We start from the raw sequence: 13,529 nt of genomic DNA on the forward strand, positions 1-13,529 counted from the left end.
CCGCCATAAACCCACCATCGGGAGAGTTGGAAGCTGTTTTTACACCGGCGGATTTCCGACTTTTTGCCTGCCGCTGGATTCTCCGTTCCCACCCAGCATGGAACCCACCCCGGGCAGGATGGGAAAATTCCGCCCAAAGTTTCAGGCCGATGATCAGATTCTGATGAAGGGTCATCGACCTGAAACGTTAACTCTGTTTCTTTCCACAGATGCTGCCTGACTTGCTGAGCATATCCAGCATTTTCTGTTTTTATTTCAGAATTCCAGCATCTGCAACATTTTGCTCTTGTACTAAAAAATGCAGGCCTGTCTCTTTCTTGATAGTGTCAGTGTAATCCAGGCTTTATCTCTAACTCTCCCTCTCCACTGTGCCCAGTGTCCAAAAAGTATTTCACTGTCTCCCCAGTGCTCTTTTCCCCAGTATTCATGACCCATCTCAGCTAATCTTAACTGCTACCTTTCACCTGCATAGGGCTGAATTGAATGGAGATGATGGGAATCTCAGCCAACAATGGCAGCCCCGCATCACCTCTTTTCAAGAAGGCCAGAAAATTGTGTGCTACTCAGGCACTTGACAGGCCAGTAGCAGGCCTTTTCCTTGGATCAAGAACCCTGGGAACTTGCAGGTGAACATGCCACGGTTGCTTGTTGTGCTCCCCACATGGCAAGTCCCACCTCCCCCACCCCCCCTCTGCTGACGGTTTAATACCAGCAGAGGCAGGGTGAAGTCTTTAAGTACATATTAATTGCCCACTGAAGGGCCTCAGTTGCCAGGGGCATGGGGGTGGGGGGAAGCAGTCCACGGACCTTGCTGCCCTGGACTTCATCGGGGTAAAGAGAGGAACATCAATTGAATTTTTATTACCTTAGGGCGCTCATTTTCATTACTCAATCTCCAAAATGTTACCATAGGCACTAATACACCTGACTTACTGCCTAGCTCTCTCTACCCATTTGATGCTCATACTCTACTTCAACTACTCTTCCCTTCAAAACCCCCAATTATTTCCCCTTTCTTTAATTTATCCTTAGGATATGGGTGATGGGCCTTCTTGTTCTGGGATCGTCGAGAGCCAATCATGCAGTGAGACACTGGAGTTGCATGTAAGCCAGATAGGTGGGCCTAATAATATTCCCTAACCTGAAGCACACTCTTGTGAGTGTTGGGTCAATGGTGGAACACTCACCTCTGAGTCAGAAGGTCGTGAGTTCAAGGCCCATTCCAAGGATTTGAACACATCTATTGGAACTTTCAATTTTGGTGTTATGAGAATGTCCTGACAATTCAATGGCCAAAAACCTCCAATTGCATATCTATGCCCTGTCAGAGGCCCAGATCCTAACATTATAGAATTAGGTCCAGTTGTCCTGTCATTATGGTGACCAGGTCCTGTCACTATGGGACTGATTCTTGTCATTTTGGGGCCATGAATTGTAATTTCACAACCATGCCCTGTCATTATGCTGACCAAGTCCTGTTATTATGGTGACCATGTCCTGTCAAAACCAACAACACAACACAAACACAACAAAAATTGTATTTATATAATGCCTTCAACATAATAAATTGTCCCAAAGCACTTCACGTTATAAAGCAAAATATGTCATTGTTCTAACCAGGGCCAGGACTTTTCATATGGCGGGATATCCTGCCCTAGCACCCAAAGAGTTGGCAGGAATGCATTCCCATTGATACCTGTTGCCCCAAAGCCAATTAACATTTGATGGGGCATTAATCAGCTAAAAGCAAGACTTCCACTCCCAACTGTCCTATCTTAGAGAGCTGCCAAGTCTGTAGTCCCAGCAGTGCCAGGTTCAAGTGGTGGCCACTGTTGTGACTACAGCCAGTCCCCAAAGAACGGGAGCTAATGGAGGCCAGATGAAGGTAAATGCAGGATAACAGTGGAGCCTGGCTGACAGGCCCCAGCGAGGTGAGTGAGGGGGCTGGAGGACTGGGTTTGAGAGGCTGGGGGTGGGGAGGGTTAAAGGGGGTTATGACCTGGGCCACAGGGGACCCACAAAAAAGGTACGTGCCCAACACCAGCCCACGCAGCTAAAGCTGCCAAACTGCCTGCTTAGCATGGGCCTACCCCTGCTGTGGGTAAAATAGCAGTGGGGGCGCAACGAGACACTTGGGTGGTCCTTAATTGGCCACTTAAGGGCCTTGATCAGTCGGCCCAAAGGCAGATGATGCTTCCACCGCCGCCATGTAAAATGGGAGGCAGGTCAGGGACGGGCTGGTAGCCGACGTGCACGCCACACGCTGCATTTTACGAGCCCCATCACCTTCAAACCCTCTGGCAGGGACCATAAAATTCCGCCCCAGATTTTGTCATTATGAGACCAAATCCTGTCATTATCGGAGCACATCCTGTCACTGTGGGACCAGGTCCTTTCTTGGTAAGCGTAGATTTAGTTCTGTTTATAGAGCTGGGGGAAAGAAGTGTGGTTTCCTCATTTTTCCTTTAAATTTAAGGAAATTTAAAAGGAAAGATCCACAAAAGCATTTTTTTTTAACTGAACTATAATTCTCTCCACAGCAATGAACTCACTGCTGATTTCACTGTACCTGTCAGTAGCCTTATACAGTACCTTGCATACCCGCTGGACCGAAATCTTGCCTTGTTAAAAAGATGGCATGGTCATGGTGTTCCGAATGGTTTGGGTTTGCCTTTTGCTGTGAGTTGGCCCAACGGCAGACGTTCTCCAAACTTCGAGATGGATTCCCTCTTTCGATCAAGCTGATGGACTGATCAGAGAGTGTTTGATTTCATTAAGTGTTCAGTAGCTGAGATGGTGCGATGCTTAAACTTAAGTGGATGGCCCGAGACTTGTTGCTTGGTAACATTGGCCCTCACCAACATAATTTAAATCACTGCTCGCTTTAATTCTCCAGGGTGAATTTATGGTAAAATTTGCTGGAGAACTGATTAGAATATGTTGCAGCAAGCACAATGGCTAATCAGCAGTGACACGGCCAGGGGTTTCCTGCTATGCTGTTAACTGTCTATGGTTCTATAATGAGGGCAATATTGAGAGGATATAGAATGTACAGAATGTAGCCTCACTAAATGGATGTACTGTAATTAAGATGGAGCTATGTTATTGCCCATATTTTGTGACCTGCACCATTGGCAAGGCTCCTTGTCTAGAGCAGAGGCTTATAAGATTACTTTAATATGTTACAATTTCTGACAGCCTGTGAGGCTTAGCAGTAATGCTTCCTACAATAAATAGGAGGCTGAATATTACCCATTCTCAGTGTCCACGCAGAACATCTTGGATTATCCAGACTCCAGAGTACAAGTACATCACACACCACATTGGAAGATACACGCCCAGCCACCATTAATGAAAAAGAACCCGTGCAGATAGAGAGCCACCTGTACCTCCACAGCCTACTGAGTCATCAGAAGGGGAACATTCACCAAGGATCCAGGGGGTACAATCATCACTGAATGGAAGTGTTTTGGAGAGGGCAGTGAGAGGGTCAATAGGCCTGGACCATCAAATAAGAGATGGGTTGGTACACAGAACAATGAACCTATCATCAAAACATATTGGAACATCAGAAATATAGGCACACTGTTATGGCCAACGTCAATGGAAAGGAAGCTGGACAGGATGGAGAGACATCTATCTCAAAGTTGGGAGAAGTAACTGACTACGTACTGAGTTGAGCACCTCCATAAGCTGAGATTCATAATGGTGGACCATCATTTGGTTGAATTCCAATGGGCAGGTCACTTGATCAGTATTTGGTATGCTTGCATAATATTCTGATTTCTCCTGATCATGACGAAAGGTCTACTATCCAAGCAAACCTGCCATTTTAGGCTCAATCAACTTTGAAAAAAAATATTATCACTATAAGGAACACAGAGGTTTTGATGCTCTGTCCTCACCTTAATTCTGTGATCAGCCAGAATGAGGATTTTTTTAAATTCATTCAGGGGATGTGGGCTTCGCTGGCTGGGCCAACATTTATTGCCCATCCCTAGTTGCCCTTGAGAAGGTGGTGGTGAGCTGCCTTCTTGAACCATTGCAGTCCATGTGGTGCAGGTAGACCCACAGTGCTGGTAGGAAGGGAGTTCCAGGATTTTGACCCAGCGATAGTGAAGGAACGGCGATATATTTCCAGATCAGGATGGTGAGTGACTTGGAGGGTAACTTCCAGGTGGTGGTGTTCCCGTCTATCTGCTGCGTTGTCCTTCTAGATGGTAGTGGTCATGGGTTTGGAAAGTGCTGTCAAAGGAGCCTTGCTGAATTCCTACAGTGCATCTTGTAGATGGGACACATTGCTGCTACTGAACGTCGGTGGTGGAGGGAGTGAATGTTTGTGGATGCAGTGCCAATCAAGTGGGCTGCTTTTTCCTGGATGATATCAAGCTTCTTGAGTGTTGTGGGAGCTGCATTCATCCAGGCAAGAGGGGAGTATTCCTTCACACTCCTGACTTGTGCCTTGCAGATAGTGGACAGGCATTGGGAAGTCAGGAGGTGAGTTATTCATCGCACAATTCCTAGCCTTTCACCTGTTCTTGTAGCCACAGTATTTATATGGCTAGTCCAGTTCAGTTTCTGGTCAATGATAACCCCCAGGATGTTGATAGTGGAGGATTCAGTGATGGTAATGCCATTGAATGTCAAGGGGTGATGGTTACATTCTCTCGTTAGAGATGGTCATTGCCTGGCACTTGTGTGGCATGAATGTTACTTGCCACTTGTCAGCCCAAGCCTGGGTATTTTCCAGGTCTTGCTGCATTTGGACACAGACTGCTTCAGTATCTGAAGAGTTGCGATTGGTACTAAACATTGTGTAATCATCAGTGAACATCCCCATTTCTGACCTTATGATGGAAGGAAGGTCATTGATGAAGCAGCTGAAGATGGTTGGACCAAGGACACAACCCTGAGAAATTCCTGCAGTGATGTCCTGGAGTTGAGATGACTGACCTTCGACAACCACAACCATCTTCCTTTGTGCTGGGAATGACTCCAACCAGTGGAGAGTTTTCCCCCAATTCCCATTGACTCCAGTTTTGTTAGGGCTCCTTGATGCCACACTCGGTCAAATGTGGCCTTGATGTCAAGGGCAGTCACTCTCACCTCACCTTGGGAGTTCAGCTGTTTTGTCCATATTTGAACCAAGGCTGTAATGAGGTCAGAAGCTGAGTGGCCCTGGCAGAGCCCAAACTGGGCATCAGTGAGCAGGTTGTTGCTAAGCAAGTGCTGCTTGATAGCACTGTTGATGACCCTTTCCGTCACTTTACTGATGATCAAGAGTAGACTGATGGGGCAGTAATTGGCCAGGTTGCATTTGACCTGCTTTTTGTGTACAGGACATACCTCGGCAATTTTTCATATAGCTGGCTAGATGCCATTGTTGTAGCTGTACTGGAACAGCTTGGCTAGGGGCGCGCTAAGTTCTGGAACACAAATCTTCAGTACTATTTCCGGAATATTGTCAGGGCCCATATCCTTTGCACTATCCAGTGCCTTCAGCCATGTCTTGATATCATGTGGAATGAATTGAATTGGCTGAAGACTGGCATCTGTGATGCTGGGGAACTCCAGAGGAGGAGGCCAAGCTGGGCCATCCACTCAGCACTTCCGGCTGAAGATTGTAGCAAATACTTTAGCCTTATCTTTTGCACTGATGTGCTGGGCTCCCCCATCATTGAGGATGGGGATATTTGTGGAGACACCTCCTCAAGTGAGTTGTTTAATTGTCCACCACCATTCACGACTGGATATGGCAGGACTGCAGAGCTTAGATCTGATCTGTTGATTGTCAGTTCACTTAGCTCTGTCTATTTCTTGCTGCTTATGCTGTTTGGCACGCTAGTGATCCTGTGTTATCGCTTCACCAGATTGTCAAGGAGATATAATAATTCTCAATGTTATTGGAATTTATTGTAAAATAGGGTAATAGTGGGATGTGTCTATGTGTCTATATGTGTCTGTGTGTTTATGTGTGTGAGATTTAATTGAATTAGAGGCAGCTAGTCTGGATGCTTTGATCTAAGAAGAGAGGTTAGATTTAAATGTTAATTGGATAAACATGGGGAAGTTTAGAGACATAAGCCAGAATGTTCTGTTTGGTGTGTGGGAGCGGGCCCCGCATGCCGACGCGTAAAATGATGCGCGGTGATGTCGAGCGTGCGTCCAGATGCCACCATGTGCCATTCCGATCTTTTGATCGGCGGACACGCACCGGAATTGGCTGCACACCCACCGACCTGTCAAAGGTCTGTTAAGGCCATTAATAAACTAATTGACCAATTGGACAGGGCTGCCCGTCCAACCTTAAGGTTGGTGGGTAGGCGAAGAGCCAAGGCGGACTTCGCGTTTTTCATGAAATCTCATCCATGGGCGGGATGAGCTCTCATGAAGGTCTTATTAATGAAATAAAAATTTTTATGACAATTCATAAACACGTCCCGGCTCATGTGACACTGTCACATGAGGGGACACGTATAAATGATTTTTAACTTTCTTTATTAAAAATTCTCAGAACTTAATCTCCCTGTGGCAGCTCTGTACCTTAGGGAGATTTCTGCGCTCTTTTGCATGCATGCGCGAAAGAGTTCAGGCCTCGACTCTCCCTCCTCCCCTGCCTGCCCAGGTAGCACTGAGTGTTACAAGGCACGCGTCACGCTGGGTGGGCCTTAATTGGCCCATCCACGTAAAATGGCGGTGCGCAGCCGATCACGGGTGGCGATCGGTTCCATTCCCACCCGCTCCCGCTCCTGACCGGCCCACAGGATAGGTGTCAAGGGAACATTTGCATTTTGAAATAAACCATACTGGATTGTTTTCAAAGGAGGGGTTAAATATGTCACATAACCAGGTTAGGTTTAGAAACGGTGCGTTTATTTTTCCCAAAGATTACTGGTAAAACTTAGTGCTATGAGAGGGTTTTATTATCAGGGAGATAAAAGTCCAAAGACATAATGGGGAGAATTTTCTCCCCGTTGGGTGGGCCGGTTGGGAGCGGGCATGGGTGGGTGCAGAGCCGAACGCCGCCTGCAATCGGCTGCGCGCAGCCATTTTACGTGGGCGGGCCAATTAAGGCCCGCCCAGCATGTAGCGTGCCCAGTAGCGCTCAGCACTACCTGTGCAGGCGGGGGTAGGAGGGACAGTCGGGGTCTGTGCTCTTTCGTGCATGCACGTGAAAGAGTGCAGAAATCTCCCTGAAGCACGGAGCTGCCACAGGGTGATAAAGTTTGAATTGAAAGTTGGAAAAAAAGAAAAAAGAAAATTATTCAGTCTTGTCTCCTCATGTCACAGCTTCTCATGAACTGGGACATGTTTATGAATTGTCATAAAAAATTTCATTTCATTAATAAAACCTTCATGAAGCCTCATCCCGCCCTTGATGAGGGTTCATGAAAAATGCGAAGGCCGCCTGGGCTCATCTGCCCGCCAACCTTAAGGTTGGACGGGCACCCTGTCCAATTGGTTAATTAGTTTATTAATGACCTTAACAGGCCTTTGACAGGTCGGCGGGTGCACGGCCGACTCCGGTGCACGCCCATCGATCGAAAGATCGTAATGACGCATGGTAACATCGGGACACACGCCCGACATCATCACGCATTATTTTACATGTCAGCATGCCCCCGCACGCCGAACAGAAAATTCCGGCCAATGAAACAATGGGTATTTGCATTCAAAGAGGAAGATACGTATAAAGAAGGAGCAAGGGCTGCGTGTAACGGAAGGCATTTTAAGATCTTCCAAGTGTGTGAAAAGCCTTCAGCATCTATGCCTCAGGCTGCTGACTTCAAAGGGCTGAAGTTAAGGAAATTCACTTGGAAGTCAACTTGTTCAGGGTATCATGCTTCTTTATGTGGGTCTTTTAAAATCTGTATGTATTACCGTTGCCTTAACGAAAGCGTAACTGGGAGTTAGATTGACAGGGGAATTAGAAATTATCATAGTAGTAATTTGTAGATCTATGTATGCATTTAAAGCCATTTCTTCTATTAATAAATGTTTAATTTAGTTTTGTAAAAACCTATAATACTTGGTGGTCTTATTACTACTGAATTCAGGACACGCATCTCAAAATTTATACAAATTGCAAAACAAGTTGTAGCAGTTGTTTCCAGTTTCCTTTTGGGATTTGAACAACTCAGCATTTACCATCAACTGTGCCATAACATAGCTGGGGGCTTTTTGTGGGATATATTTGAAATTCCTTGATTTTTTTGAAGTTGGTGAGTCTTAAGGTTACGAGTACGAGAAGCACTTTGAATTCAGGAGTTGGGGTGAGGTGTTTTTGTAGTGGTGAGATTGCAATATGGCTTTGGCAGCTGTTTAGACTTGTCTGGAAGTTGAAGTATTAACTTTGGCTGGTTTACAAAAAGTAACTAAAGTTAAGTTACTGAAATTGGTGGATAAATTACATTTGGGGTTACCTAGGAACGCAGATATAATTGAAGTTATAGCACAGCATTTAAAGTTGGAAGTGATACCTGACACGAGTGAGCGACAGTTGGGGGCAGTGAGACTTCAGTTAGAAATGAATAAACTTAAACTTGAACAAGCAAAGGAAATGAAAAAAAACTTGAGCTAGAGGCAGCAGAAAAGGAAAGGGCAGAAAGAGATAAAGAAAGGGCGTTTCAAAGGGAGCAAGTGGAAAGGCAGGAGAAAGAAAGGAAGCTGGAACTGGAATTCCAGGCAAGAGAGAAGGGTAAAGAAAGAGAGGCAAGGGAAAGAGAGAAGGAAAGAGAAAGGGCATTCCAGCTTAAAAGGTTGGAAGTTAAAAAAAAAACCCTCAGATTCTGAGGGAAGTTCTGATGATGAAAAAACCTTTAACTTAAAATCCAGTTGGGAGATGTTTAAATTTGTACAAGCTCTTCCAAAGTTTGAGGAAAAAGATGTTGAAGCATTCTTTATTTCATTTGAGAAGATAGTTAAACAGATGAAATGGCCACAGGAAAACAGGATATTGTTGTTACAACCCAGATTGATGGGTAGAGCACCTGAGGTATATGCTTCACTGTCAGAAGAAATGTCGATGAATTATGATGTGGTGAAAAAAAGGCTATTTTGAGTATGAGTTGGTTCCTGAGACATACAAGCAGAAATTTAAGAATATGAGAAAACAACCTGGACAAACTTATTTTGAATTTGAAAGAGTAAAACAAAGTAATTTTGACCAGTGTATACGGGCATTAAAAATAGAGACAACATATGCAGCTCTTAGAGAGGTAATTCTTTTGGAAGAATTTAAAGATTCAATCCCTTTGGTGGTGAGAACTCATGTGGAGGAACAGAGGATTCAAATGGTAAGACAAGCAGCAGAGAAAGCTGGTGATTATGAGTTTGTTCATAGAACTAAACCTTTTTGCATCACCCGTTCAAATCGGAAAAGGATAGAAAGTGGAAGGTGAAAGGAAGGTGGGTGGTCAGGGAAGAGATGGGCCTGAATTTTCCCATCGGCGATTTGGGGGCGGGACCCACTCGCCGACGGGAAAATGACGCGGAATGACATCCGGAGGAACCCCCGATGTCATCCCGGTCCCTTTAAATTTTTAGGAAGGCGGGCGGACAGCGAAATCAGCTGTCCGCCTGCCGACCTGTCAATGGCCAATTGAGGCCATTGACAGGCTAATTAAGATAATTAAAGGCCCTGCCCATCCAACCTTAAGGCTGGCGGGCAGGCCAGGAGCCCCAGCGGGCTTCTGATAATACATGAAACCTCATCCACTGGCAGGATGAGGTTTCATGTCCATTTTTAAAAAGTGTAATAAAGTTTATGTCCTTTTTATTAACATGTCCCATCTCGTGTGACATTGTCACATGAGGGGGACATGTTAATAATTTTTTAATTTTTCTATTTTTAATGTTTTTTGCACTGTCACTAATCTCCCTGAGACAGCACTTTGACAGTTGGGGATTCCCTCCCCCCACCTCCCCCCGCACAGGAAGCGCATAGCGATTCCTGTCGGGAAGGCCGCTGGGTGGGCCTTAATTGGCCCGCCCACTCAAAATGGTGGCGGGCTCCATTTCGGTGGCGGAGGTCGGCTGTCCGCCCACCGCCAAGCTGGTGGAGCCCGCACGCCCACCAAGGGCAAAATTCTGCCCATGGAGTAGGTGGAAATCCCCAGAAAGTGTTATGTCCGAATAGAAAGGTGCTGAGGGTCGAAGTGGCATTCAAAAATTGAGGTGTTTTCATTGTAACAAAGTTGGGCACACAAAATCAGTGTGCTGGAAATTGCAGGGAAAATCTGTTGGAATTATTGGGGTGCTGAAAAGTACTGGAAGTAAAAGTACTGTGGGTTCTGAGGTTCAGGCACACGAGAAACCAGTGGTTTGTGTACAGATAAAACAAGAAGAATCAGTGATAGGTAAAGAAGTGGGAATGTGTTCACTATTCCCCCAGGAGATTTCGGAGCAGCAGGTTACAGAAATGTTTAGATATTTTGCATGTGATGGGAAAGTCTTTCTATGTGTACAGGGTGGAGTAGGTAAAGATGTTAAACTTTTAAGAGACACAGGGGCTAGTCAATCCTTAATGTTGTGAGATAGTGACATTTGTTGTTCAGGGGGAGTATTGTAGGAACAGGTGATAATAAGTAGGGTTCATCGAAATGCTAAACCTATTCCATTGTGGAAGGTAAATTTAAGGAGTAAATGAAAAACAGGCAAAGTGACTGTTGGAGTGGTGGAAAAACTGTCCATTGTAGGGGTTCAATTTATTCTGAGTAAGCATATAACTGGATCACAGATGCTGGTGATGCCTATGGTAGTTGAGCAGCCTGTAGCGGTGTCTTCAACAGAAGTGTTACAGAGAGAGCATCCTGAATTGTTTCCAGTTTGTGTGACAACGAGATCACAGGCTCATCGATTGAAACAAGAAAAACAAGAAGGACAGGCAGCTCAACGCCAGGAAGAAGGTTTTGAAATCCAATTAGCTGACACTGTGTTTGATAATATTGTTCAGTAAGACAGAGCAGAAGATAATTCAGCTGAAGTGTTTAACTCAAAACAGTTATTGGAGTTCCAGAAAAAAGTTTTGTAAATACAACATTTATATCAGACAGCTTACTCAGAAGCAGAAGCAAAATGTATTCCAGAATTTTATTTCCTTAAGTATAATATTTCAATGAGAAAATGGAGGCCGTACCATGTTTCAGCAAATGAAAGCTGGAGGTAGGTACATCAGATTGTTATCCCATTAGGGTATAGAAATGAGATTCTGAGGATAGCTCATGAAATTCCAATGGGGGGACATTTAGCAATTAGAAAGACACAGGCAAAGATACAGAAACATTGTTATTGGCCTGAATTGCATAGGGATGTAGTCAAATTCTGTAGAGCATGTCACACATCAGGTGATAGGGAAACCACAAGCAGTGATTATGCTGGCACCTTTAATTCCAATTCCAGCATTTGAAAAGCCTTTTACTAGGGCCATGATTGATTATGTAGGACCCCTCCCTAAGACTAAAAATGGAAATCAGTATTTACTGACAATAATGGATGTGTCTACCAGATTTCCTGAAACAATACCGTTGAGAAACATTACAACAAAGGAGATTGTAGATGAGTTAACTAAATTTTTTTACAAGATATGGTTTACCTAAGGAAATACAATCAGATCAGGGTTCAAATTTCATGTCACAGCTGTTTAAGGAAGTAATGAACAGCTTGGGGATAAAACAATTTAAGACAACAGCTTAACATCCTGAGTCACAAGAGGCTTTGGAAAAATGGCATTAAACTCTAAAAACCATGGTGAGAATGTAAATTCAGGATTATCCACAGGATTGGGATGGGAGAATCTCATTCTTGTTATTTGTTATTAAGGACACTTCTAATGCATCGACTGGTTTTAGTCTTTTTGAACTAGTCTATCATCATGAGGTAACAGACTACTGAAATTGACATGAGAAATTGGTGGGTCAAAATTCAGAAATGCTTCTCCTGGATTATGTATCAAACTTCAGAGAGAGATTAGACAGAACATGTGAGTTGGCTAGGGAACATTTAAAGATATCACAACAAGTGATGAGAATGAAAGCAGATAGGAAGGCTACAGCTCACCACCACCTTCTCATGAGCAACTAGGATTGGGCAATAAATGCTGGCCCAGCCAGCAAAGCCCACATCCTGTGAATGAATTTTTAAAAAAACTCAGAATTTTGTTGCTGGAGAGAAAGTGCTAGTTCTGTTACTGTATTGGGTGACTCTTAAAGGCAAGGTTTAATGGACCTTACAGGATTGAAAAGAAATTGAGTGAAATAAATTATTTAATAAATACTCCAGATAGAAGAAAGAAGCAGAGAGTATGTCATGTAACTATGCTTAAAAAGTACTTTGACAGGGAAGAGGACCCAAAGGAGGTGTTAGTGGTAGCAGATAAAGAGAAAGAAGTAGAAATGCAAGATTCTCTAATCAAATTGAATGATGAGGGGGTACTTGAAAATTTAAATGTAATATTGAGTTACCTTCCAGACAAGTGCCAATGTGATTTGGAAAAGCTATTGCAGTCACACAAAGCTATTTATAGAAATGAGTTGGGGAGGACAGACTTAGCTATACATGATGTGTCTGTAGAAGTTTCATCTTCGATAAGGCAACATCCTTATAGATTAAATCCAGCAAAGTTATCACAAGTAATATCATTGAGTCCAGTTGCAGTAACTGGAGTTCGCCTATTGTACTGGTACCGAAACCAGATGGAACACAAAGTCTGCATGTGGACTATCAAAATGTGAATGCGGTGACAAAAGCGGATTCATATCCAATACCGTGGTTGGAGGATTGCAATGAGAATGTGGGATAATCAAAGCTTATCACAAAGATTGACTTGCTAAAAGGATATGGGCAAATAATATTATCGGAGAGAGCAAAGGAGATATTGGTGTTTGTGATGCCAAATGGGCTATATCAGTTTAAGTCATGCCATTTGGTATGAAGAATGCACCTGTGACATTTCAAAAATTGATGAACAAAGTAACTGGTGGTCTAAGCAATTGTGCTGTTTATATTGATGACTTAATCGTTTTCAGTCAGACGTGTGATGAGCATTTACAGCATCTGGAAGAATTATTTACTTGATTACAAGAAGCTAATTTGGTGATGAGCTTGGATAAAAGTGAACTTGCAAAAGCACAAGTTATATATCTAGACCATACCATTGGACATGATAAGACGGCTCTGAGAGATGTGAAAGTCAAAGCTATCATGGATTTCCCAGTGCCTACAACAAAACAAGAAGTTTTGAGATTTCTGGGAATGAGTGGGTTTTATCGGAAATCTGTACCAAATTTTAGCAGTGTAGTTGCTCCACTGACTGAGCTATTAAAAAAGAACAAGAATAGTCAATGAACATAGGAGTGTCAGAAGGCACTTGACAGTTTGAAAACTGTATTAACTATGACATCAGTTTTGACAGTGCCCAATTAGGCCAAGCAATTTAAGTTGGCCATTGACGCAAGTGATATAGGCATTGGGGCTGTACTGTTACAAGAAGATGACACTGAAATTGAAAAACCGATAGGGTATCAACAGAG

The 13,529-nt window shown here is 43.8% G+C and overlaps 1 protein-coding gene across 2 annotated transcripts in view; it reads right to left on the reverse strand.

Annotated features, from left to right (window-relative positions):
* The window catches only part of LOC144698292 (A disintegrin and metalloproteinase with thrombospondin motifs 3-like), a 335,384-nt gene that overhangs the window by 82,370 nt on the left and 239,485 nt on the right, over nucleotides 1–13,529 (reverse strand). For both annotated transcript variants that reach the window (XM_078570263.1, XM_078570260.1), the window contains exon 7: nucleotides 2,593–2,749. In XM_078570263.1, coding sequence (XP_078426389.1) covers nucleotides 2,593–2,749 — 157 coding nt within the window. The remainder of the gene's footprint in view (nucleotides 1–2,592; nucleotides 2,750–13,529) is intronic.

Source organism: Cetorhinus maximus, chromosome 2 (genome assembly GCF_964194155.1).
Source record: "Cetorhinus maximus chromosome 2, sCetMax3.hap1.1, whole genome shotgun sequence".
Lineage (NCBI taxonomy): Eukaryota > Metazoa > Chordata > Chondrichthyes > Lamniformes > Cetorhinidae > Cetorhinus > Cetorhinus maximus.